We start from the raw sequence: 24,314 nt of genomic DNA, 5'->3' as shown, positions 1-24,314 counted from the left end.
TCATGTTGTTGTCCAGGGTACTAGACTGATGAAGAAGTAATGGCTCATGGAGAACACCATCCCACTGACATGATTCATGAACTACCATATAGCATGAAAGAGAACGTTATCATATCCATTCACAGCGTAGGCGGCTGCAGGCATGACCATATGAGAAATATACAGTACATGCTTAAGAAAAATCATTCAATCAGGTCGTCCAAGGCTTTTGTTTGAACATATTCATTCCCTTATAATACAAGAGATTCAAGAGACAATAGGAATGACCAAAATGTAAATAGCAGAACCTCAATGGTGTCCATAGTTATTGGTACCCTTGATAAAGATAAGCATAAAAGACAATCAAATAAATAATATAAATACTGAGCTATATAGTATGCTCAAAAAATGGGGCAATTATGTTCTGTGTCTTGGTTAATTGACCACAAAATCAACATTTGGCAATGGCCATCTGTCGGACTTGAACCCCATTGAAAACCTGTGGTTTGAATTGAAGAGGGCAGTCCATAAGCCCAGACAAAGGATATCAAGGATCTGGAAATATTCTGTATGGAGGAATGTTCCAAGATCCCTCCCAAATTGTTCTCCAATCTCATTAATTTAAGGATCTAACCATTTCCCCCCCAATTTTCACCTAAATTGACATACCCAAAACTGACTGTAGCTCAGTACCTGAAGCAAGGATTTTCATATTCTTGATACCATTTGAAAGGAAACACTTTGAAGTTTGTGGAAATGTTAAATTAATGTAGGGGAATATAACACATTAGATCTGGTAAAAGCATTTTTTTGTATCGTCTTTGAAATGCAAGAGAAAGGCTGTAATGTATTGTTCCAGCCCAGGCGCAATTTAGATATTGGCCACTAGATGGCAGCAGTGAATGTGCAAAGTATTAGACTGATCCAATGAACCTTTGTATTGATGTTCAAAATGTTGTATCAAGACTGCCCAAATGTGCCTAATTGATGTATTAATACGTGTTCAAGTTCATAACTGTGCACTCTCCTCAAACAATAGCATGGTATTCTTTCACTGTAATAGCTACTGTAAATTGAACAGTGCAGTTAGATTACCAATCATTTAAGCTTTCTGCCGATATCAGATATGTCTATGTCCTGGGAAATTGTCTTGTTACTTACAACCTAATCACATTAGCCTATGTTAGCTCAACCATCCCGCGGGTAGGACACCAATCTTGTAGATGTTTTTAAACAGTTTAGAAAAAAAGTTAAGAACTATTTGAATTAAACATGCCACAGATTCCAGCCATCATTACATTTAACATTAACTTTGTTATATGAAATACAAATGCAAATGTAATCCCATTAGGTCAAAAATTATATTGCATCAACAGTGCCGTTATCCTCTCAAGGGTACTGGAGTAGGCCTACTGCAAACAGAGGTGCCAATAATTTTTACATCTATCTTTTAGAGTTTTAATTATTATTATTTATTTTAATTGTATTTAACCGTTCTCTAACTAGGCAAGTCAGTTAAGAACAAATTCTTATTTACAATGATGGCATACACTGGCCAAACCCGGACAACGCTGGGCCAATTGTGCGCCGCCCTATGGGACTCCCAATCATGGCCAGTTGTGATACTGGTTTCCAACCAGGCTAGTGTAGTGACGCCTCTAACGCTGCGATGCAGTGCCTTAGACCGCTGAACCAGGGTGTCTGTAGTGACGCCTCTAGCGTTGAGATGCAGTGCCTTAGACCGCTGTGCCACTCAGGAGTTAAACAAAATCTTTACCAGAGCAATTGTATTAGCATAAAATAATATACATTTCCTATTTGTTTTGCATATAATATAGAAATTCTATTTATTTTATTAAAAAAAAAATGATTATTTTTTATCAAGGGTGCCAATAATTGTGGTCCACCCTGAACATATGACATCATATCCACAATAGGTAGCATCTTCAGCACATTCAGAGTTAAACACACATTTCAGTGTTCAACACAGAAACAACAAATATCAATGCCTTTTCCATATATCAATACATTTTGCAATCTTCTTCAATTAGCATATATAATACTGTGCAATCTATTCCAGTTTTGAGTACACTTGCCTTGCACTTCAGAGGTTCCCCTTTTTAAAAAATGTGGTTACAAATCTAGTCTATTACACATGACAAAGTGAAGACTGATTTGAATTAAAAATGTCACACATTCCAGCCATCATTACATTTAACATCAACTTTGTTACATGAAATGCAAATGTGATTCCAGAAAGTCAAAAACTATATTCCATTAACAGTTGTCATCTGTTGTTTTAACTTGTTGGTTGAAAAACAAAATGGTATCTTCTGATTGAGAATGTCTGTTTGTGTTTGGTAGGGCTGTAATGTTTATTGAGCAACCATGTAAAAAAATCCCCCTGGAACTCATTGGCTTTAACAGTCCAAAGTGAAGGTTGCAGAGGTCACGTTTTCACATTCTGGTTTTGTGAGCCTCAATAGAATACTGTATATGCAACCAAACAAAAATGAGTGCACATGGCGAGCATTGCCAGGTCCATTAACACACTAACAAAGTAATTTCTGTAATTAGTGGTACAACATTATTGCACAATAACTGTTTTTGGACTGTGGGTGATAGAATTAATTATTTTTTTAATCAGGTCAGGTTATCCTTAAGTTTGATCGGGTACATTTACTGTTTCTACAGACCGTTAGTGTCAGAAGGCTGCTTGTTGAGAACATCCAGGGCCGTCTGAGTCTCCTTTTGTCCGTCTATGGAGCAGTTGGACACAGCATTGGCCACCTGGCAGAACTTGCGCAGTATAATCTCCCTTAGGAGCAGGTAAACCCAAGGGTCCAGGATCTGGTTCAGAGAGGCCAGGCGAATGGCGGTGAGAAAGAAGTTACAGTCCACCTGGATGTCTTGACTAGGAGTGAAAGACACTTCTGCCGGTTTGCAGTGATGTGACGATGTCTGTGTCGAGATCATTCTTAACATCAGCACCTAAAGAAGAGAATCAGTGAAAATTGAATCAAGAGTACCTTGGAGGGTCTCGCTTTACTTAACATCATTACTAATTTATAGATATGAGATACCAACTCTTGAAATTCCTTCTGTCACTACATATTTCGGTAAAACGGCTTTTAGTTTCTACACACCTCACTTACGGAAAAAAAAACAGTTGGACGCATTGGGAACGTGGTAATGTTATTTCATTTAAAAAATGGTGTATGTTTCTGATGATCCTGCCTTCATTATGTAATTGTTTGGTTTTGTCATGCAGGTCTCACTTTTTTTTATTTGATTATGTTACTTAGATTAACGCACGGGTGCGTCCAATGGATTTTAATCAGCTCTCAGAAGCTGCGGTTAACATGTGGTTGTCCTTCATCTGATTAAGATGATCCAATCACTAACTGATTGAGATTTGTTGTGGCTGCACATGGTAATAAAATGTGTCTCATCTGCCCACTGCAAATGAATCCAACGTGCCTCAGACATCCCCTTATGACAAGCTGTATAAATAGACAGAAAAAAGCACAGTTTTATAGTCAATAACTGTATAATATCATCATTACAACCTACTTTTGTTATCCAATGATTTAAGACTGGTCATAATACTGTTCCGGGTAACCTAGCCCTGTCCACAGCCTGTCCTATCCCTAAGAAAGTCATTGCCCAAACAATCTGAGTATCTAGATGTGTGTACAAAATACAGTTAATGCACAGTATAAATAAAAATTACACTTAGGCCTTATTGCACATTGTAGAAACAGAAACAGGTTAAATTATAGAGTACGCCAAAAAATTAATCTAATGGTGCAACGCATTTACCAAAACAGGTCTTTGGACAGGGTTGATATTTATGCATGGATGTAAACCATTCTACTGAAACAGCCAATGCTATTTTCTGGAGTGCATTAAATCTAAACTGGACATCGGTGAAGTCGGCACAGTCTTTTTGGATCTTGAAAAGGCCTTTGAAACTGTGAATCATGATGTCCTCTTATCCACACTATCATCCCTTAATGTGTCCACTGAAGTCATTAGTTGGATGTATTCCTATCTGACAAACAGAAGTCAAAGGGTTTGTTTGGGAGACACTCAGTCGGACTCTACTATAACATTGGGGTCCCACAAGGGTCAATATTACGGTTTTATTCTGATTACCATCTATATAAATGATCTCCCACAGATGTATGCAGATGATACAGAAAATAGACAACATGTTTCTAAATGGATGACTAATTCTTGCCTGCATTTAAATATTGACAAGACTGTTTGTATGTTTCTTCTCTAAGAAATCCATTGATTCTTCTCAACGAGCTGTTCATGTTAATAATCTGAAAGTTGTGTCTAATTTCAGGTATCTTGATGTCATTTTGGACTCCAACTTGACATTTTTTAAATTTTTACTAGGCAAGTCATTTAAGAACAAATTCTTATTTTCAATGACGGCCTAGGAACAGTGGGTTAACTGCCTGTTCAGGGGCAGAACGACAGATTTGTACCTTGTCAGCTCAGGGATTCAAACTTGCAACCTTTCGGTTACTAGTCCAACGCTCTAACCAGTAGGCTACCCTGCCGCCCCTGAAGAAGGTGGTTAACACGGTCAAGTTTGGATTATCCAACTTTATGTTTATAAAACTTTTTGCCTGGATTCCGCCAAACTATATATGCATGCTATGATCTTCTCACATCTGATATATTGCCTCACACGCTGGTCACAAGCAGGTTCACCAATTGAATCACTCTACAAACAAACACTTAAGGTTTTTGATAACAAACCAAACAGTTACAACCATTGTCATATAATTTACAAACATAACTTATTTTAGTCTGGATAGCTTTAAGCATTATGTAGATGAAAACCTTGTCTTTAAGATCTTGCATGGTCTTGCCCCTCCACCCCTATGCCGGCATATCATGCTCAAGGAAAGCACCACCGGGATAACAAGGGCAGTAATTAGAGGGAATTGCGTTGTCCCATTTTGACACAGTGCAATCGGTCAATCGGTCTTCTCTGTTAGAGCTAGAGTATACTGGAATGCAATGCCCATGGACTTGAGAAGCTGCACTGATTCTGGGATTTTTTTATTGATATTGAAAACATGGCTAAAATCTATCCAAACCTGTACAAAAGTTATCTGTGGTTCCTCATATGTAAAATGACAGTTGATAATTGTCACGCCCTGGCCTTAGTTATCTTTGTTTTCTTTATTATGTTGGTTAGGTCAGGGTGTGACATGGGGGATATATGTGTTTGTCTGGTCTAGGGGTTTTGTATGTTTCTGGGGTGTTCTCTTGTCTAGGTGTTTATGTAAGTCTATGGTTGCCTAGATTGGTTCTCATTTAGAGGCAGGTGTTTATCATTGTCTCTGATTTGGAACCATATTTAGGCAGCCATGTTCTTTGGGTATTTTGTAGGTGATTGTTTCCTGTGTCTGTACCACACGGGACTGTTTCTTTGCCAGTTTACTTTGTTATTTTGTATTTGTGTTCATGTTCCGTTTTCCCTATTAAAACATGGACACCTACCACGCTGCATATTGGTCCGATCCTTGTTTCACCTCTTCAGAGGAAGAGGAGGAAATCTGCCGTGACAATGATAGTGTTGTTGTTAGAATTATATATTATTGGATGTAATGTATTTGTATTTTGTATTGTTTAGTGAGTATTTGTATAGTGGCTGTGTAAACCTGCCCAGGGACTACAGGTGAAAATGTGCTTTTGGATAACCCCAGGCACATTTACATGGATGTTGAATTATTGTAATATTGATGTTGATTAATGTGCATTGTCCCCTATAAATAAATCAAATGAAAAACATAGTGCCTTCAGAAAGTATTCATACCCCTTGATTTATTCCACATTTTGTTGTTAGACTGAATTCAAAATGGATTCGTTTTTTTATCTCACTTATCTATACACAATACCCCATAATGACCAAGTAAAAACATGTTTTTATCATTTGTTGCACATTTATTGAAAATGAAATACAGATATTAAATTTACATATGCATTCACACCCGAGTCAATACATGTTAGAATCAACTTTGGAAGAGACTATTTTGGCAGTGATTACAGATGTGACTCTTTCTGAGTAAGTCTTCTCTAAGAGCTTAGCACACCTAGATTGTACAATATTTGCACATTCTTTAAAATTCTTCAAGCTCTATCAAGTTGGTTGTTGATCATTGCAAGACAGCCATTTTCAAGTCTTGCCATATATTTTCAAACCAATTTAAGTCAAAACTGTAACTAGGCCACTCAGGAACATTCAATGTAGTCTTGGTAAGCAACTCCAGTGTATATTTGGCCTTATGTTTTAGGTTATTGTCCTCCTGAAAGGTAGGAGCATGGATCAGAAAACCAGTCAGTATCTGGTGTGACCACCATTTGCCTCATGCTGTGCGAAACATCTCGTTCACATAAAGTTGATCAGGCTGTTGAGTGTGGCCTGGGAAATGGGGCAGCTAGTGTAGCTATTCCCTTCGCAAGGCAATCAAACAAGCTAAGTGTCAGTATAGAGACTAAGTAAAGTCACAATTCAACGGCTCAGACACAAGAGGTATGTGGCAGGGTCAACAGTCAATCATGGATTACAAAAAGAAAAACAGCCCCGTCGCGGCCCAGGATGTCTTGCTCCCAGACAGACTAAATCACTTTTTTGCTCACTGAGGACAATAAAGTGCCACTAACACGACCCGCTACCAAAACCTGCGTGCTCTCCTTCACTGCAGCCGACGTGAGTAAAACATTTAAACGTGTTAACCCTCGCAAGGCTGCAGGCCCAGACGGCATCCCAAGCCGCATCCTCAGAGCATGCGCAGACCAGCTGGCTGGTGTGTTTACGGACATATTCAATCAATCCTTATCCCAATCTGCTGATCCCACATGCTTCAAGAGGGCCACCATTGTTCCTGTTCTCAAGAAAGCTAAGGTAACTGAGCTAAACGACTACCGGCCCATAGCACTCACTTCCGTCATCATGAAGTGCTTTGTGAGACTAGTCAAGGACCATATCACCTCACACCCTAGACCCACTCCAATTTGCTTACCTCCCCAATAAGTCCATCTGGACAAGAGGAAAACCTATGTGAGAATGCTGTTCATCGACTACAGCTCAGCATTGAACACCATAGTACCCTCCAAACTCGTCATCAAGATCGAGACCCCCCACAAGGGTGCGTTCTGAGCCCTCTCCTGTAGTCCCTGTTCACCCACGACTGCGTGGCCATGCACGCCTCCAACTCAATCATCAAGTTTACGAACAACACTACAGTGGTAGGCTTGATTACCAACAACGACGAGATGGCCTACAGGGAGGAGGTGAGGACCCACGGAGTGTGGTGTCAGGAAAATAACCTCACACTCAACGTCAAGAAAACAAAGGAGATGATTGTGGACTTCAGGAAACAGCAGAGGGAGCACCCCCCTATCCACATCGACGGGACAGTAGTGGAGAAGGTAGTACATTTTAAGTTTCTCGGCGTACACATCACGGACAAACTGAATTGGTCCACCCACACAGTCAGCATCGTGAAGAAGGCGCAGCAGCACCTCTTGAACCTCAGGAGGCTGAAGAAATGCGGCTTGTCACCAAAAGCACTCACAAACTTCTACAGATGCACAATCGAGAGCATCCTTTCGGGCTGTATCACCGCCTGGTACGGCAACTGCTCTGCCCACAACAGTAAGGCTCTCCAGAGGGTAGTGAGGTCTGCACAACGCATCACCGGGGGGAAACTACCTGCCCTCCAGGACACCTACACCACCCGATGTCACAGGAAGGCCATAAAGATCATCAAGGACAACAACCACCCGAGCCACTGCCTGTTCACCCCGCTATCATCCAGAAGGCGAGGTCAGTACAGGTGCATCAAAGCAGGGACCGTGAGACTGAAAAACAGCTTCTATCTCAAGGCCATCAGCCTGTTAAACAGCCACCACTAACATTATGGAAATGTATCACTAGCCACTTTAAACAATGCCACTTAATATAATGTTTACATACCCTACATTACTCATCTCATATGTATATGTATATACTGTACTCTATATCATCTACTGCATCTTACCATCTTTATGTAATACATGTATCACTAGCCACTTTAAACTATGCCACTTTATGTTTATATACCCTACATTACTCATCTCATATGTATATACTGTTCTCTATACCATCTACTGCATCTTGTATATGCCGTTCTGTACCTTCACTCATTCATATATCTTTATGTACATATTATTTATCCCTTTACACTTGTGTGTATAAGGTAGTAGTTGTGGAATTGTAAGGTTAGATTACTCGTTGGTTATTACTGCGTTGTCGGAACTAGAAGCACAAGCATTTCGCTACACTCACATTAACATCTGCTAACCATGTGTATGTGACAAATAAAATTTGATTTGATTTCAAATCACGTTGACATCAGCAAACCGCTCGCCCACACAAAGCCGTACACGCTATCTGCCAGTACAGTTGAAAATGGGACTCATCCGTGAAGAGCACACTTCTCCAGTGTGCCAGTGGCCATTGATGGTGAGCGTTTGCACACTGAACTCTGTAACAACACGAAACTGGAGTCAGGTCAAGACCCTGGTGAGGATGACGAGCACGCAGATGAGCTACCCTGAGACTGTTTCTGACAGTTTGTGCAAACCCACAGTTTCATCAGCTGTCCGCGTGGCTGGTCTAAAACGATCTCCCAGGTGAAGAAGCCGGATGTGTCAGTCCTGGGTACTGAATTATTAAGAATCGAAGATGGCATAGCAGTCTTTGTTTTGTCCCGTTCCGTGTATTATTATTATTTATTTAATTACCTTTATTCAACTAGGCAAGTCAGTTAAAGAACAAATTCTTATTTTCAATGATGGCCTAGGAACAGTGGGTTAACTGCCTGTTCAGGGGCAGAACGACAGATTTGTACCTTGTCAGCTCAGGGTTTGAACTTGCAACCTTCCGGGTACTAGCCCAACGCTCTAACCACTAGGCTACCCTGCCGCCCCAAGTATACTGTATATCCCGTGTATATATCGTTTTCTTCATATATATTTTATATATGTATATCTCACTTTCCATCTACGGACTGAATATACTCTCCTGCCACCCGCCTCACCCAATATGGTATGGATCTGATATTTTTATACTTTCAAACTGGAAATCCCTTCAGAAGCTAGCCAACTAACTAACTACTAGCTAGTAGTCAGTTAACTCGGACATCAGCCAGCCTCAACCCGGTCAATTCCTGCAAGTCTGCACAGCGCGATATCAACCCAGAGCATATTGGACTGCTTTTTCTCTACCACATCTCCGGATTCCTACCGCAAGCTCTGAACCTTTACACTAGATCATCGCAGCTAGCTAGCTGCTATCAAAGTGGCTACTCCAGGCTAATGTCTCTGTCCCGAAGCAAGCACCAGTTAGCCTCGAGCTAGGCCCATCTCCCAGCAAGCCAAAGAGATCCACCAGCCAATTCTTGGGCTACAATACCTCTTTTGCCAATTGGCCTGGACCCTCTACTGCCGACACGGAGCCCCGCCGATCCATCACGACTGGTCTGCCGACGTAACCGTCCGAGGTGGTCTAAACAGGCTCTTCCGTTGTGACGTCGCCGGATGCCCAACTGCTAGCCCCGGCCCGCTAGCGGTCTGAATCGCCGTGTCTCCAGCTTGTCTAGCGTAGCAGCGACTACGGAATTGGCTCCCTGACTCATCTAGTGCTGCTCATTGGACGCTATGATCACTCGGCTACACATACCTCTCCCTAATGGCAATAAGCCTGGTCTATTGCTGTATTGATTAGTGATCATTGTCTTATTTCACTGTAGAGCCCCTAGCCCTGGCCAATATGCCTTAGATAGCCCTTTTGTTCCACCCACACACATGCGGTGACCTCATCTGAATTAAAAGTGCTTTCCTCACCATCTTACATAAACATGCTCCATTCAAAAAATGTAGAACCAAGAACAGATATAGCCCTTGGTTCACCCCAGACTTGACCAGCACAAAAACATCCTGTGGCGTTCTGCATTAGCATCGACTAGCCCCCGCGATATGCAACTTTTCAGGGAAGTCAGGAAGTCATATACTCGGTCAGTTAGGAAAGTTAAGACTAGCATTTTCAAACAGAAATTTGCATCCTGTTCTGAAAGAGCTGCAAAATCTGGATCCCTACAAATCAGCTAGACAATCTGGACCCTCTCTTTCTAAAATTATCCGCCGAAATTGTTGCAACCCCTATTACTAGCCTGTTCAACCTCTCTTTCCTATCATCTGAGATCCCCAAAGATTGGAAAGCTGCCGCGGTCTTCAAAGGGGGAGACAATCTAGACCCAAACAAGTTCAAAAACAGATCACCGACCATTTTGAATCCCACCGTACTTTCTCCACTATGCAATCTGGTGTCCGACCTGGTCATGGGTGCACCTCAGCCACGCTCAAGGTCCTAAATGATATCATAACCGCCATCGATAAAAGACAGTACTGTGTAGCCGTCTTCATCAACCTGGCCAAGGCTTTCGACTCTGTCAATCACCGCATTCTTATAGGCAGACTCAATAGCCTTGGTTTCTCTAATGACTGCCTCACCTGGTTCACCAACTACTACTCAGATATAGTTCCATGTGTCAAATCGGAGGGCCTGTTGTCGGGACCTCTGGTAGTCTATGTGGGTGCTACAGGGTTCAATTCTCGGGCCGACTCTTTTCTATGTACAGTATATATCAACTATGTCGCTCTTGCTGCTGCCGATTCTCTGATCTACCTCTACGCAGAAGACACCATTCTGTATACATCTGGCCCTTCTTTGGACACTGTGTTAACAAATCTCCAAATGAGCTTCAATGCCATACAACACTCCTTCCGTGGCCTCCAACTGCTTTTAAATGCTAGTAAAACTAAATGCATGCTCTTTAACCGGTTTGTTGTCCTCACCCGCCCGCCCGACTAGCATCATTACTCTGGACGGTTCTGACTTGTTCTGAATATGTGGACAACTACAAATACCTAGGTTTCTGGTTAGACTGTCAACTCTCCTTCCTGACATTAAGCAAATGTACACTATAAATTGCTGGGTTAAAAACAACCTAATTTGGGTTATTTGGTAACCCATCGCTGTGTAAGTATTGGACAGAACACACCCTGAGTTTTTTTGATCCAGCCAGTTGGGTTGTGTGAATAAAACAACATGTTGAGTTGTTGGGATTACATAAACATGGGTTAAACAGTTGGATATTTTTTACTTTCATGCTGGGTTGACCTAGCAGCTGGGTCTGTTTTAATGTAATTCTCAAGGTTTTTTCAGAAGGTGTTGCTTATTAGGGGCGTAGCTTTCAGATATATCTTATTGGTGACCCGTGACAGTAAATGCAATTCCTGTACCTCATGTTAGGTTTACAAACTGCAAATAAAATTGCCCTAAAATCTTAAGCATTTTACACATTCTTCCAGAATATTAGATGATTTATTACATTATAATAAGGTGACATCTATCCCAACAATGGAATTTGTATAGGATTTTCACACTCTGTTGTGATGTGACTATCATTATTGTGCCATGACTTTCCCTCCTGGTCAAGGATCAAAGACAGCACCCCCTCTCTCACCAGAGAGGAAGAGGGGGGAAATTGGGCTGGTTGATGACTAATGACCGGTTGTAAAAAGTCTCTCTCTGGCCCTTTTCAGTATGGACAATGGAATGTCTGAGGGTTACAACAGAGAGATTTTACAAAACTCCAACATCCAAAAGTGGATAATGAAACAATATTTCTACACAAAGAATGTGGTAAATGGTCGGGAGGATAATTTATTGTTTGGTGATATCATTGAAGACGTTATAATGGAAACATTGTAACTTTAACCTCTTTGGGATAAGGGGCAGCATTTTCACTTTTGGATGAATAGCGTGCCCAGAGTGAGCTGCCTCCTACTCTGTCCCAGATGCTAATATATGCATATTATTATTAGTATTGGATAGAAAACACTGAAGTTTCTAACAATGTTTGAATTATGTCTGTGAGTATAACAGAACTCATATGGCAGGTGAAAACCTGAGAGAAAAAATCCAACCAGGAAGTGGGAAATCTGAGGTTTGTAGTTTTTCAACTCAGCCCCCATTGAAGATACAGTGGGATATTAGTTATGTTTTACTTCCCAAGGCTTCCATTAGATGTCAACAGTATTTAGAACCTGTTTTGAGGATTCTACTCTAAAGGAGGGGCTCATAAGGGCTATTTGAGTGAGTGGTCTGGCAGAGTGCCACAGCCTCGGTCTGGCGCGCTCACGTGAAAAGGTAGCTACGTTCCACTTCATTTGTACAGACAAAGGAATTGTCAGGTTGGAACATTAATGAAGTTTTATGTTAAAAACATCCATACTTAGTTTCGCATGTTTCTACGGGCTGTAACGGAACTTTTTGAACTTTTCATCCGACGTTCGGCGCGACCTGAACGCGCTTTTGGATTTGTTTACCAAAAGCCCTAACAAAAGAAGATATTTGGACATAAATGATGGACATTATCGAACAAACTGGGATTGCATTCTGATGAAGATCATCAAAGTTAAGTGAATATTTAAAATGCTATTTCTGAGTAATGTTGACTACCCAATATGGCGGGTATCTTTATGGCTGCTTTGTTGTCTAAAGGCTGTACTCAGATTATTGCATGGTTTGCTTTCTCCGTAAAGTTTTTTTTAAATCTGACACAGCGGTTGCATTAAGGAGAAGTTTATCTAAAGTTCCATGTATAATAGTCATATCTATCAATGTTTATTATGAGTATTTCTGTAAATTGATGTGGCAATCACCGCAACTACTTAACGTAACGAGCCAATGTAAACTCAGATTTGTTTATATAAATATTAACCTTATCAAACAAAACATACATGTATTGTGTAACATGAAGTCCTATGAGTGTCATCTGATGAAGATCATCAAAGGTTAGTGATTAATTTAATCTCTTTCTGCTTTTTGTTACTCCTCTCTTTGGCTGGAAAAATGGCTGTGTTTTTCTGTGGCTTGGTGGTGACCTAACAATCGTTTGTGGTGCTTTCGCTGTAAATCCTTTTTGAAATCAGACACTGTGGCTGGATTAACGAGAATTTTATCTTTAAAATGGTGTAAAATACTTGTATGCTCGAGGAATTTTAATTATGAGATTTTTATTGTTTTGAATTTGGTGCCCTGCACTTTCACTGGCTGTTGCGGGGGGTTCCATCCTAGACAGGTTAAAAGCTTCCACAATGTATATGTCAGAGTTACATCTAAATGTTATAAAACTTATGTGATTAAATATGAAATTGTTTGTGAGAAGATGAAATGTGACTTTAGCCTTCTTAATTAGATAATAGTTTTTTTATGTAAAGTTTTACCCAGTCAATAACCACGCCCATGTGAGCACAGACATTATGCCAAAAGGATGGAATGCTTAAGAAGGACTCCTAACGAAATTGACGGTAAGACGGACGTCACAAATGGTTTAAAACTATTAGACCAGAAAACATGGAGCTGTGGCTACACATTGAAATGGCTGCCATTGAAATACAGACCAAAACATGCCGGGTTGCTACCGGTGTGAAAAGTGGTCTTAGCTGTTCCCTGAATAATCAACCACAAGACCAGAAAGTGTGGAGCCGTGGCTACAAGTGGAAATGGTTAGATTCTACCAGACCAGAGAACGTGAAGACCAGCATGACCAACAGCATGAAGATGAAGACTAGACATTCAGTCTGCAGCTGTAATGTAAAGTAGTCTAGAAATTTTACCAAAGACACAAGGGAGATCCCATGAAACGACCATTGGAACATCTGAAGGATCCAATCTAATGGACAACTAGAGACTTTCTGACTAATTACTCCCCATAGACAGACCAGGCGATTTCAACAAAGAGACGACAAAGACATACACGCGTAAATATGTGTGGCATTTCTAAATCAGAATGAGCAGTTGTTAGGGCACTATATATCCACATTTATGATGAGCGTGTTATTCAACTGTATGTATGATAGTTGAATTACTTTGTCTCTCCTTCTCCCGCTCTTTCTTTCCCCACCCCTTTCACTGTGTAACAAGCTGTCATATAGGGATAGTCCACTAGGGACTTTATTGATTTATGTTAATAATCAATGTAAAACCGATCCTGTGCGTTTTATGTAATTCTGTGTGATTATTTAGTTAGTTAGTAAATAATTAAGCCAATTTATGTATCGCTGAGTATTCATGTAGACTAGGGTTTGTGCGGATTTAATGGATTATGCGACATTCAGAATGAGACTGATGAGGTAATAATAATTAATGGATGACTAATATGATAATGATATATTCTGATATTCTTGAGTTAATTCGGGAAACGGTAACTCATTAAACAAACTTTTTATGTGGTGCACCAAGATTGCTGATCAGTTAATTGCTACATGATTAATTGCTACATGACGTAATTAATTAAACAGTTAATTGACTTGATACAATTATCTTCAACGCATTAATCAGTCACGTCACGATAAATGTGAGGACTACTATTTATTGAATAATTACCTTCTACGTTTAATTATTACTCTATGAAATTAATCATGTAACAATTAACTCATTAGGAATTTGGGGCACCACAAAAAAAAGTTTGCTTAATTAGTTACCGTTTCCCAAATTAACTCAAGAATATATAGATATCATACAGGTCATCAATTATTATTTCCTCATATCAGTCCTATTGTGACCGTCGTAGCTTCCGTAAATCTGCACAAACCCGAGTCTCACTGATCATTCCATACCACACAAATTGATTTGATTATTTATTTACTAACAAGCTAAATGATAACATAAAATACACATACATTATTGATTAGAAACTCAATACGATGACAACAGGTCCCTAGCAAATCCACCTGTTACACAAGATGGAGATTTAAAAAGAGAGCGAGAGAGAAAGTGAAGCAACACTTAGATACATTTGTAAACTACGCTTAGTTTAGCCCTAATACTTTGCCCCGAACTGTCGCTCTTAGGTAAGAAGTAATGAATGCATTTACGTGTTGAAGATCTTCGTCAGGTATCTCTGTTGCTGGGTTTCGCTTGGGGATAAGGTTTCAACGGAGGCTTGGTCTTTGGATGACCTTCTCCTTCATAAGTCTCTGATTGTCCACAAGATGTCACACTGTCCTTCGTTTTCTGTTTACTTCCACTGGAAGAGTGATCTCCTGAGGACGGCTAATCAGTAATGTCGATGATCCCAGAGTAGTGATGAAAGACATTTCGACAAACATTTATTTGAAGAGAATAACCAGATAGTCCTGCTTAAATTCACCTTCTTAGATACAGTATTTAGAACAGCTACTCAACCGTAGCATTGATTGTTAAGAGGTTACTTTGTATTCTTCAACCTCGTGTTGCGTTTACGGGGTCGCGACTAATCGTACACCTCAGCTGCAGCGCGTGGTCATTCTAGTCTGATATTTTAATTATTACCTCAAATGCTTTATACCCTCAGATAGAAAGGGGGCGTTTACATCTTGCTGACATGCTCTCTGGGTTCCCTGGGGTGTAGCTAAAACAAGGTATCACATTTTACTATGATCCCGTTAGATAACTAAAATCACAATCTTATCGTCACAAAAACATTGTCTTTATCTTGGATATTTTCCACACAACGTAAAGTATGTGAACATGATATACACTGTATGTTTTCATTATAACATCTTCATACAACTTTTATTGACCTCACAAAATAGACATTAATCTTCCACATTCCATCTATCATCATGACCAACATTCGGAGGATGAAATTAAAAGTAGATACTTTTTCCACTTGGAACCGGTAGGTTCGCTAGACCTTGTTCATGGTTTCCTCAAGCAGAAGAGTGATGGAATTATGTGGTTTCCACATCACCAACAAACTAGCATGGTCCAAGCACACCAAGAAAGGTCGTGAAGAGGGCATGACAAAACCTATTCCCCCTCAGGAGACTGAAAAGATTGGGCATGGGTCCTCAGATCCTCAAAAGGTTCTACAGCTGCACCATCAAGAGCATCCTGACTGGTTATATCACTGCCTGGTATGGCAACTGCTCGGCCTCCGACTGCAAGGCACTACAGAGGGTAGCGCGTACGTTCCAGTACATCACTGGGGCCAAGCTTCCTCTCATCCAGGACCTCTATACCAGGTGGTGTCAGAGGAAGGCGCTAAAAACTGTCAAAGACTCCAGCCCCCCAAGTCATAGACTGTTCTCTCTGCTACCGCACGGCAAGCGGTACCAGAGCGCCAAATCTAGGTCCAAGAGGCTTCTAAACAGACTCCTGAACATCTAATCAAATGGCTACCCAGACTATTTGCATTGCCCCACCTCCAGCCCTGTTGTGCTACTCTCTGTTATTATCTATGCATAGTCACTTCAATAACTATTATTAAGAGTTATTAATTACCTCGACTGACCGGTGCCCCCGCACATTGACTCTGTACCAATACCCCTTGTATATGGTCTCGCTATTGTTATTTTATTGCTGCTCTTTAATTACTTGTTCCTTTACTTTCTTGTTTTTATTCATTTTTTTAACTGCATTGTTGGTTCAAACCGAGCTGCTTACCTATTGCAGATCCAGTCTTCCCAGCCTAGTGCAGGTCTACAATTTTGTTTCTGGTGTCCTTTGACAGCTCTTTGGTCTTGGCCATAGTGGAGTTTGGAATGTGACTGTTTGAGGTTGTGGACAGGTGTCTTTTATACTGATAACAAGTTCAAACAGGTGCCATTAATACAGGTAACGAGTGGAGGACAGAGGAGTCTCTTAAAGAAGAAGTTACAGGTCTGTGAGAGCCAGAAATCTTGCTTGTTTGTAGGTGACCAAATACTTATTTTCCACCATAATTTGCAAATAAATTCATAAAATATCCTACAATATGATTTTCTGGATTTTTTTCCCCTCATTTTGTCTGTCATAGTTGAAGTGTACCTATGGTGAAAATTACAGGCCTCTCATCTTTTTAAGTGGTAGAACCTGCACAATTGGTGGCTGACTAAATACTTTTTTTGCCCCACTGTAGTTCTTCCCGGACAGCGTGTCAGTGAATTCCTGTGGGACTCTGTGATGAGCTGGTGAGTGTGTAGACTGAGCTCAGTCTGTGCTAGAAACAAGTCTCTCCTCTTCTTCCAGCTGAAGGAAAAGATACTGACCACCTTCTTGCACAACCCAATGGCACTGTCAACTCGTGTGTCTTTCCCACCATTCTCTGAAAAGAATGAAGAAAGAAAGGATTCTAAGAATGTCAGCATGTTCAATAATGTGACAAGTACAGCATTCAGTTGACCTGTCAAACCACCCCCCCCCCCCACACACACACATGTCTATTCTATTGTTTAGGAATGTTTGACCACTAGCTATTTGAATATGTAATTTATATAATAATTTCGATTGAAAATGTATTAATTTACATGTTGTTGTTATAATTAAAACAGCCTGTGGTTATTTGCTGTTGGAATGGCAGAATGACACAACTACTAACACATTAGCCTACAGCTGGCCTGAACATATTTTTTGAATGCACTTTAATTATCCAATGTCACACTTACCGAGGTCAAGCCTGTGCCCAAGGCAGGCGGATCCAGTTGTTCAAGCGCGCAACGCTTTTATCATGTTGCTCCCGCTGTCAGTTGTCATGTACACCTGTCGGTCTTCGCTCATCTTCCACGATGTCAGAGAGTATTTGAGACCCTGGGCTATTACTTCACCCGTATGATCATCGGGGAAGTAAGACGTCTGGAGGCAGACATTTTGGCAGGGTTTCTTCAGTGAAATACTTGTGGCTTGGCAACTGATATTTGTGGTCAACTGTACCTAGCAGATTCTTAACTTCTTGGTGACATGGGGCAGTATTTTCACGTCTGGATGAAATGCATGCCCAAATTCAACTGCCTGCTACTCATCCCCAGATGGTAAGATATGCATATTATTAATAGATTTGAATAGAAAATAAAATTTTTTTTTTTTTTTTAGGTCACTCTCTTTTCAATGAGTTTTCATTGGGAAGCCAGATTTGCAGTTCCTATCGCTTCCACTGCATGTCAACAATCTTTAGAAATTGGTTGAGGTTATTCCTTTGTGTAATGAATAAGTACGGCCATCTTGAACGAGGGTCACTTGAAGTGTACTGTTAGATGACCAGAAAGCTAGCTACAGTTTGTTTTCCTCCTGTATTGAACACAGATCATCCCGTCTTCAATTATATTGATTATTTACATAAAAAATACCTAAAGTTGTATTACAAAAGTAGTTTGAAATGTTTTGGCAAAGTTTACTTTTAAAACTTTGAAAAAAAGGTAACTTTTGAGATATTTTGTAGTCACAAGTTGGAAGTTGGAACCAGTGTTTTTCTGGATCAAAAGCGACAAATAAATTGACATTTTTGATATATATCGATGGAATTAATCGAACAAAAGGACCATTTGTGATGTTTATGAGACATATTGGAGTGCCAACAAAAGAAGCTTGTCAAAGGTAAGGCATGAATTATATTTTTATATCTGCGTTTTGTGTCGCGCCTGCAAGGTTGAAATATGTTTTATCTCTTTGTTTACGGAGGTGCTATCCTCAGATAATAGCATCATTTGCTTTCGCCGAAAAGCCTTTTTGAAATCTGACATGTTGGCTGGATTCACAACAAGTGTATCTTTAATTTCTCTGCATTTTCCCTGGCTTTTGGCCAGGTGACATATTCCAGAGACGTTAAAGCCTGGCTTTTCTACTGTACAGATTGGAACCATATATTTCACTATGTAATAGGTCACTGCATCCATTATCTCCTTCCACCTCAAACTTTTCTTGTCGTAAGGGATTAGGTTTGAAAAGGATGTAGCTATGGTAGTTTGTCTTTTAGCACACGTTTTGGGAATCGAGCGACTGGAATCGGCAGTCTCACGCATTCCTCCCATTCCACCTCGTGTTTCAGTTGCAGGTGATGGAAGAGGTTAGTTGTCCTGCTGCTTTTTGAAGCAATTGTCTTTCGACACATTTTGCACAGGACATTCGTTTGCCGAACCACTTCCATATTACTGAAAAAACATTGCTGCCCTTTTTGGGGATGATTTCATTCTCACGAGAGGCTGAGCTGGCTTCCTCACTTTCCATTTTGGTGGAACTCTTACCACCGTTACACTTCTCTGCCATGGTTACAATTAGTGAAAGGCTGTCTAGGGTTGTGATAGGTGGATAACCTCTGTGCACGTGTTGTCACACAATTGGGAAATGATTCAACATTGGGCTGACAGAGAAGAGACAGTGAGATGCTGCATTTGTTAACTTCTTGACGCTACCTATCCCGTTAGCGGGATAATTGTCATCAACAACCGATGAATTGCAGAGCGCCGCATTCAAATAATATTACTAAAAATATTTATATTCATGAAATCACAAGTGCAATATAGCAAAACACAGCTTAGCATTTTGTTAATCCACCTGTCGTGCCAGATTTTGAAAATATGCTTTAACAACGAAACCAATCCAAGCGTTTGTGTAAATTTATCGAGCACTAGACAAAACATTATGAACACCTAGCATCAAAGTAGCTTGGTCACGAAAATGTTTAGCTTATATCGTCAGATTCCGATAAGTTCTCCCATATATCGTGCATCCCTAAAAGTAATGATGGACTGTTGTTTCTCTTTGCTTATTTGAGCTGTTCTTACCATAATATGGACTTGGTATTTTACCAAATAGGAATAGTGTCTGTACACCACCCTACCTTGTCACAACACAACTGATTGGCTCAAACGCATTAAGAAGGAAAGAAATTCCACAAATTAACTTTTAACAAGGCCCACCTGTGAATTGAAATGCATTCCAGGTGACTACCTCATGTAGCTGGTTGAGAGAATGGCAAGAGTGTGCAAAGCTTTCATCAAGGGAAAGGGTGGCAACTTTGAACAACCTCAAATATAAAATATATTTTGATTTGTTTAACACCTTTTTTGTTTACTACATGATTCCATATATGTTATTTCATAGTTGACGTCTTCACTATTATTCTACAATGTAGAAAATAGTAAAAATAAAGAACCCCTTGAATGAGTAGGTGTGTCCAAACTTTTGACTGGTGCTATATGTTCAACTCATAGCTAGTTTATCCAGTGACCATTTAGAAGGATAGGTACTGACTGAAATGTAGCTGGCTATTTAGCATGCTGGCTTATAATGGCCATGCAGTAGCCAACTATAGTTAGCTAACACACTTTTGTACATCGCGCTGTAATGTACAATACAATGACCTTATTTTAACACACCAAAAACGTAATACTTCCAGGTCAACTGTAATATGAATACCATTGTAAAGCACGATTACTTCCCTTTCCAGTAAAATCAATGATGAGACCTTCATGCTGCCTGTTTCTGCATGATTGAAGAAGGCAATGAGCTCCGTTGGGTCTTTTTTTAAAATGTTGAGTGAAACCTACAAGCCGTGGGGGGGGGGGGGTCCCATTAGTTTTAATTGCAGCCTTGTTTGAATGCAGTGGTTGTGCAAATTTGTACGGAATGGGGTTAGTCAACAGTAGCTAAGATAGCTAATCGTGGACACCAAATGACACAGCTACCTAGACTTGGGAGCTCATGGGCTCACAGGCTACATTAGCCAACTGGTTAGATATAATTACACCACGGCAACAATAACTTTTCCACTTAGTTTTACACTGACCACCGCATTTAGGAGGATAGCTAATTACTGAAATGTAGCTCGCTAGACCACTGGCCAGACAATAGACACTAACTTATTGTGGACACACAACCTATTATTTGATACATTTGGGTTAACTTGCTGATATCAAACAACACATACCAGACCATTTGTGGAAAGGTCAAAATAACAACTAGTGGGCTCATTTGAATGATCAGTGAAACTAAAATAGATTGGTAGCTGGCTGATGAGGTTTTCATTTGGTTCAACAATTATGGACAATAAAAGTAAACTCCAAAAAATCATCATAATCTTCTTAATATATATATATATATATATTTTAGGAGAAGGGAAGATTCAACTTTATTTAAGAAGATAATAGCATTTTTTCAGTTTTATGAGCAGAATGGCACTGTTGGGAGGAGAAGCTTCATTTCCCAAACTAATTTTCAAACGTGCATTATGATGCATTAGAAGAAAAAGACTTATGACAATAATCGTGTACATTTGCATGACAATTATTCGTTACCCAAAATGCCATAATCGTCACAGCCCTATTTCTTTCCCCAACTGTTTTGGTGATCAAACTGAAGCTGTTTCCCAAGTTGTTCAGTCGGTGTTAACTCGTGGGCGGTGTGAGCTAGCTAAACAGATTGCTTTGTAGAGCATATGTGTGACATCAAGCACCCAAGAACGTTAACTAATCACCTCAAGATGGCTAAACCAATCACCTGTGTGTCAATAAGGTTGTAAATGAGACCCTTCCTTTGGAACTTTAAGTAAAATGTGCGTTCTGTGAATTATTTGTCGTAATAATGTTAAATATGATTCTAGTATTTTAGAGAGTTCTACACCAAATTACCAAATGCTATAAAACAAGAGGAAAACCACCAGAATGTACCAGTATAGGAAAACCACTAGAACTTACCAGTAAAGGAACCCAGCATATAAGCAGTACACACATGATTCCCAATAGTTGAATGACTGTCTCCGTGGTTAATCGTTCCCACTGCTTGGATGAGTGAGATGTGCCCGATTTCGTTTTGCAACGAATAACTAATCCACGAATTGTGACGACGTTGCAGGAGAAAGTCACAAGAAGTGAGAATATCCCAAGAACAGCGAAAGTGATGGAGAAAAACATGTTGCCCGGGACCTCTCTGTCTCCAGTGCTTATGAAGCACCAAGTGCCTGGCCATTGCAGCGTATAGTGCCCAACTCCTGCGACCGGCAACAGCGAGAAAAAAAGAACAAGACACAATATAACTGCCAGAATTTGCTTTGTCACACTTGTCTTCATGTGATTGGAGTACCAATGAGGACTTGTAATCGCCAATGCCCTCTCAATTGCCATTGCGCTGGCAAAGAATAGAGAACACAAGCCAAAAGTTGTCATACACACTCCAAAGAAAGCACACAGACTCCCCGATGAGTCTATGCGGTCCCATTTCAAATCGGCTCTGTAAACTGATATAACTATCGGGCTGGTGAGAAGCTGTCCAAACAGATCTGTCAATGCCAGCGACCCTATGCAGAGTAGGAATGACTTTTTCCTGTTATTTTCTTTTTTTCTGTACGAGCTATATACCAGCATAAGAGCGAGAGAATTGCCCACCATTCCCGTTACCATCATAGTAATGGGGAAAACAACTGATACGGATCCACAGCTGTCACTTTTGGTGACATTGCTCTCACGCAAAGACTTGTTGGATTCCAACATATCTCCAGGAGAAGCGTTGCGCCTGGTATCCAAAGAGTCTCAGTTGTCGGAAATCATCCTCTATGTGAGGATACATACAGGCTAAGTCCACTGTACACGCCCAGCACCCTCCAAGTGTTGCTGCAAAGCTACTGTGCGTAAAAACGCGTCACACTTTTTAAAGCACGGGAGGTGGGACTACTTGCAAGAGCATATGCACAATTTCAAAATTCGTCAGGTATAACTTTCTACACCAATTGCTCCAGGGGGCTAATTTTGGCAGCTGGACAAGGGCATAATATAAAGTGCATGTTCACTTTTCTGCTAAAATTACATTGTAAATGTTTTAGCGTAGGCCTATACCTAGTAGGCAGCTATGCCTTACATTGAATATTGGCCTAGGCTATTATTAATGGCTTTGATATAGCTATGATTGATCTTACCTGAACTAGGGGTTCTGATCCATTCTGAGTTCCACTGAAAAGCTTTTTTAAATGAGACATTTTGGCCTTGCTGCTGTTTTATTCAATCTTAGTTTTATCACAGCTTTTTCAGGGACCCATTTGGAAGCTCCCTAAACCACATGGTTGGAAATCACTGACCTAGGACTCTTCAGAGCCATGGGAAAAGCCTAGTTGTTGCATTTAAGAAAATGTAGGCCTACTAGCCTAATTATCACAAGACAAGCCTATATCCTTCACATTGTAGTTTACTTTTAATTCAATGCCATTTGCTAGCCTGATGACTCAAACTAAATTATTCTGCTGCTTTGTCATTCACTACATACATTACTAATTACCCTTTAAATCGACAGGTATTTCATTATGCTGTATGTCATCTTCAAGGAATCTTGCCCTGCTACTAAACAGAGAAGTGTAGTGTTTGTAAAGCCTCACCATCATAAACTTAAACGGGAGGCAATTGTGAAAGTATAATTGGCTTTACATTGGCTTTATGTGTATCATTTAACATTGCTATTATAATAGTACTCACTTATATGAATAGGAAATTGTTTAGAAGTGGCTAGTTAAGCCATTACTGAAAACCACACATTTTCCATCTTCTGTTTTGGTAACTTACTGTTTTTCAACAAGACTGAAGAGACTGCAAAGTTTAAAAATGTTCAAAGTGATGTCCATCTCGCCACAGAGCCTTCAACAGCAAGGGGGCGTTTCCACTCAGTTGTGGATGTCCCCATTGAAATGCATGACATCTGGCACAATGTAAAGAAGTGCTTATGGGTAATGTGAACCAGGCTTGTGCCTGGCACACACCTACAACGTCATTGCGCAAAATGGTACACAGCATCATCTTGATATGTGTGCAACAAAACTTCAACATTCACCTTCTGTTACCATTTCTGTCAAGCCATCTATGCATACAATTTCATGCATACTTTAGATTTATCCAATGTATGCACCACAAAGAACTCACTGCAACTTCCTCTGCAATGCTGCAAGTCAAGCGCAGTGTTCCATTGGAAATGAATGCACTGTACTTCTGGTGTACCAAAACGCAAAAACACTGTAGGTATGATCGAGGCATTACTTCCATTGGGCACGGAATAGCATTTGGCCTAAACTAGGAGTGTCCAGTAGCCAGGCAAGCCATTTGCTGAACTGAAAATAGCTTTAGAATATTCTTGTCACACATAAACCTAACATGAGTGGATCATTCTTCCTCACTATGCACTTGGTTGATAGACCTATCCCATCATCACAAGATTTCTACATAGCTGTCACGGATTCCCCAGTAGGTACTGCTGCTCATTCCATACATGAGCTCCTGAGGTTTATGTCACCAGCTGAACTGTTTCATTGCGCACACCTGGTTCCAATTCCCCTGATTAGTAATTCTATATGTGCCCTCTGTTAACCATTGTCTTGTTGGTTGTTGTTCCCATGTCTGTTGGTCTTGTGAGTGCCTGTGCTTTGTTGGTTCGGCTTTCGTGCTGCTTATATAGTGTACCTGTTATTATGGGTCTTGTCTTGTGT

General features: G+C 40.3%; 1 protein-coding gene across 1 annotated transcript; it reads right to left on the bottom strand.

The window, feature by feature from the left end:
• Positions 1 to 2,667: 2,667 nt before the first annotated feature.
• On the bottom strand, positions 2,668 to 22,341 carry LOC139406927 (prostaglandin E receptor 3 (subtype EP3)). The gene is made up of 2 exons (XM_071150089.1): positions 21,550 to 22,341; positions 2,668 to 2,970 (listed from the first exon to the last, which is right to left on the bottom strand). The coding sequence occupies exons 1-2, from the start codon at positions 22,339 to 22,341 to the stop codon at positions 2,668 to 2,670; spliced, it is 1,095 nt and encodes a 364-aa protein (XP_071006190.1).
• Between the last annotated feature and the right edge of the window lie 1,973 nt (positions 22,342 to 24,314).

The sequence above is a fragment of the Oncorhynchus clarkii genome, chromosome 4, assembly GCF_045791955.1.
Source record: "Oncorhynchus clarkii lewisi isolate Uvic-CL-2024 chromosome 4, UVic_Ocla_1.0, whole genome shotgun sequence".
In the NCBI taxonomy this organism is placed as follows: domain Eukaryota; kingdom Metazoa; phylum Chordata; class Actinopteri; order Salmoniformes; family Salmonidae; genus Oncorhynchus; species Oncorhynchus clarkii.
Note: the sequence above shows the minus strand (reverse complement) of the source record. Positions and strands in the feature narration are given on the sequence as shown.

Coding starts and splice junctions, on each gene's coding strand:
- LOC139406927 (XM_071150089.1), bottom strand. CDS start 22,341: ATGTTGGAATCCAACAAGTCTTTGCGTGAGAGCAATGTCACCAAAAGT. Junction 2,971..21,549: donor TATGCTGGGTTCCTTTACTG/GTAAGTTCTAGT, acceptor TCTCTTCTTTAG/GTGCTGATGTTAAGAATGAT.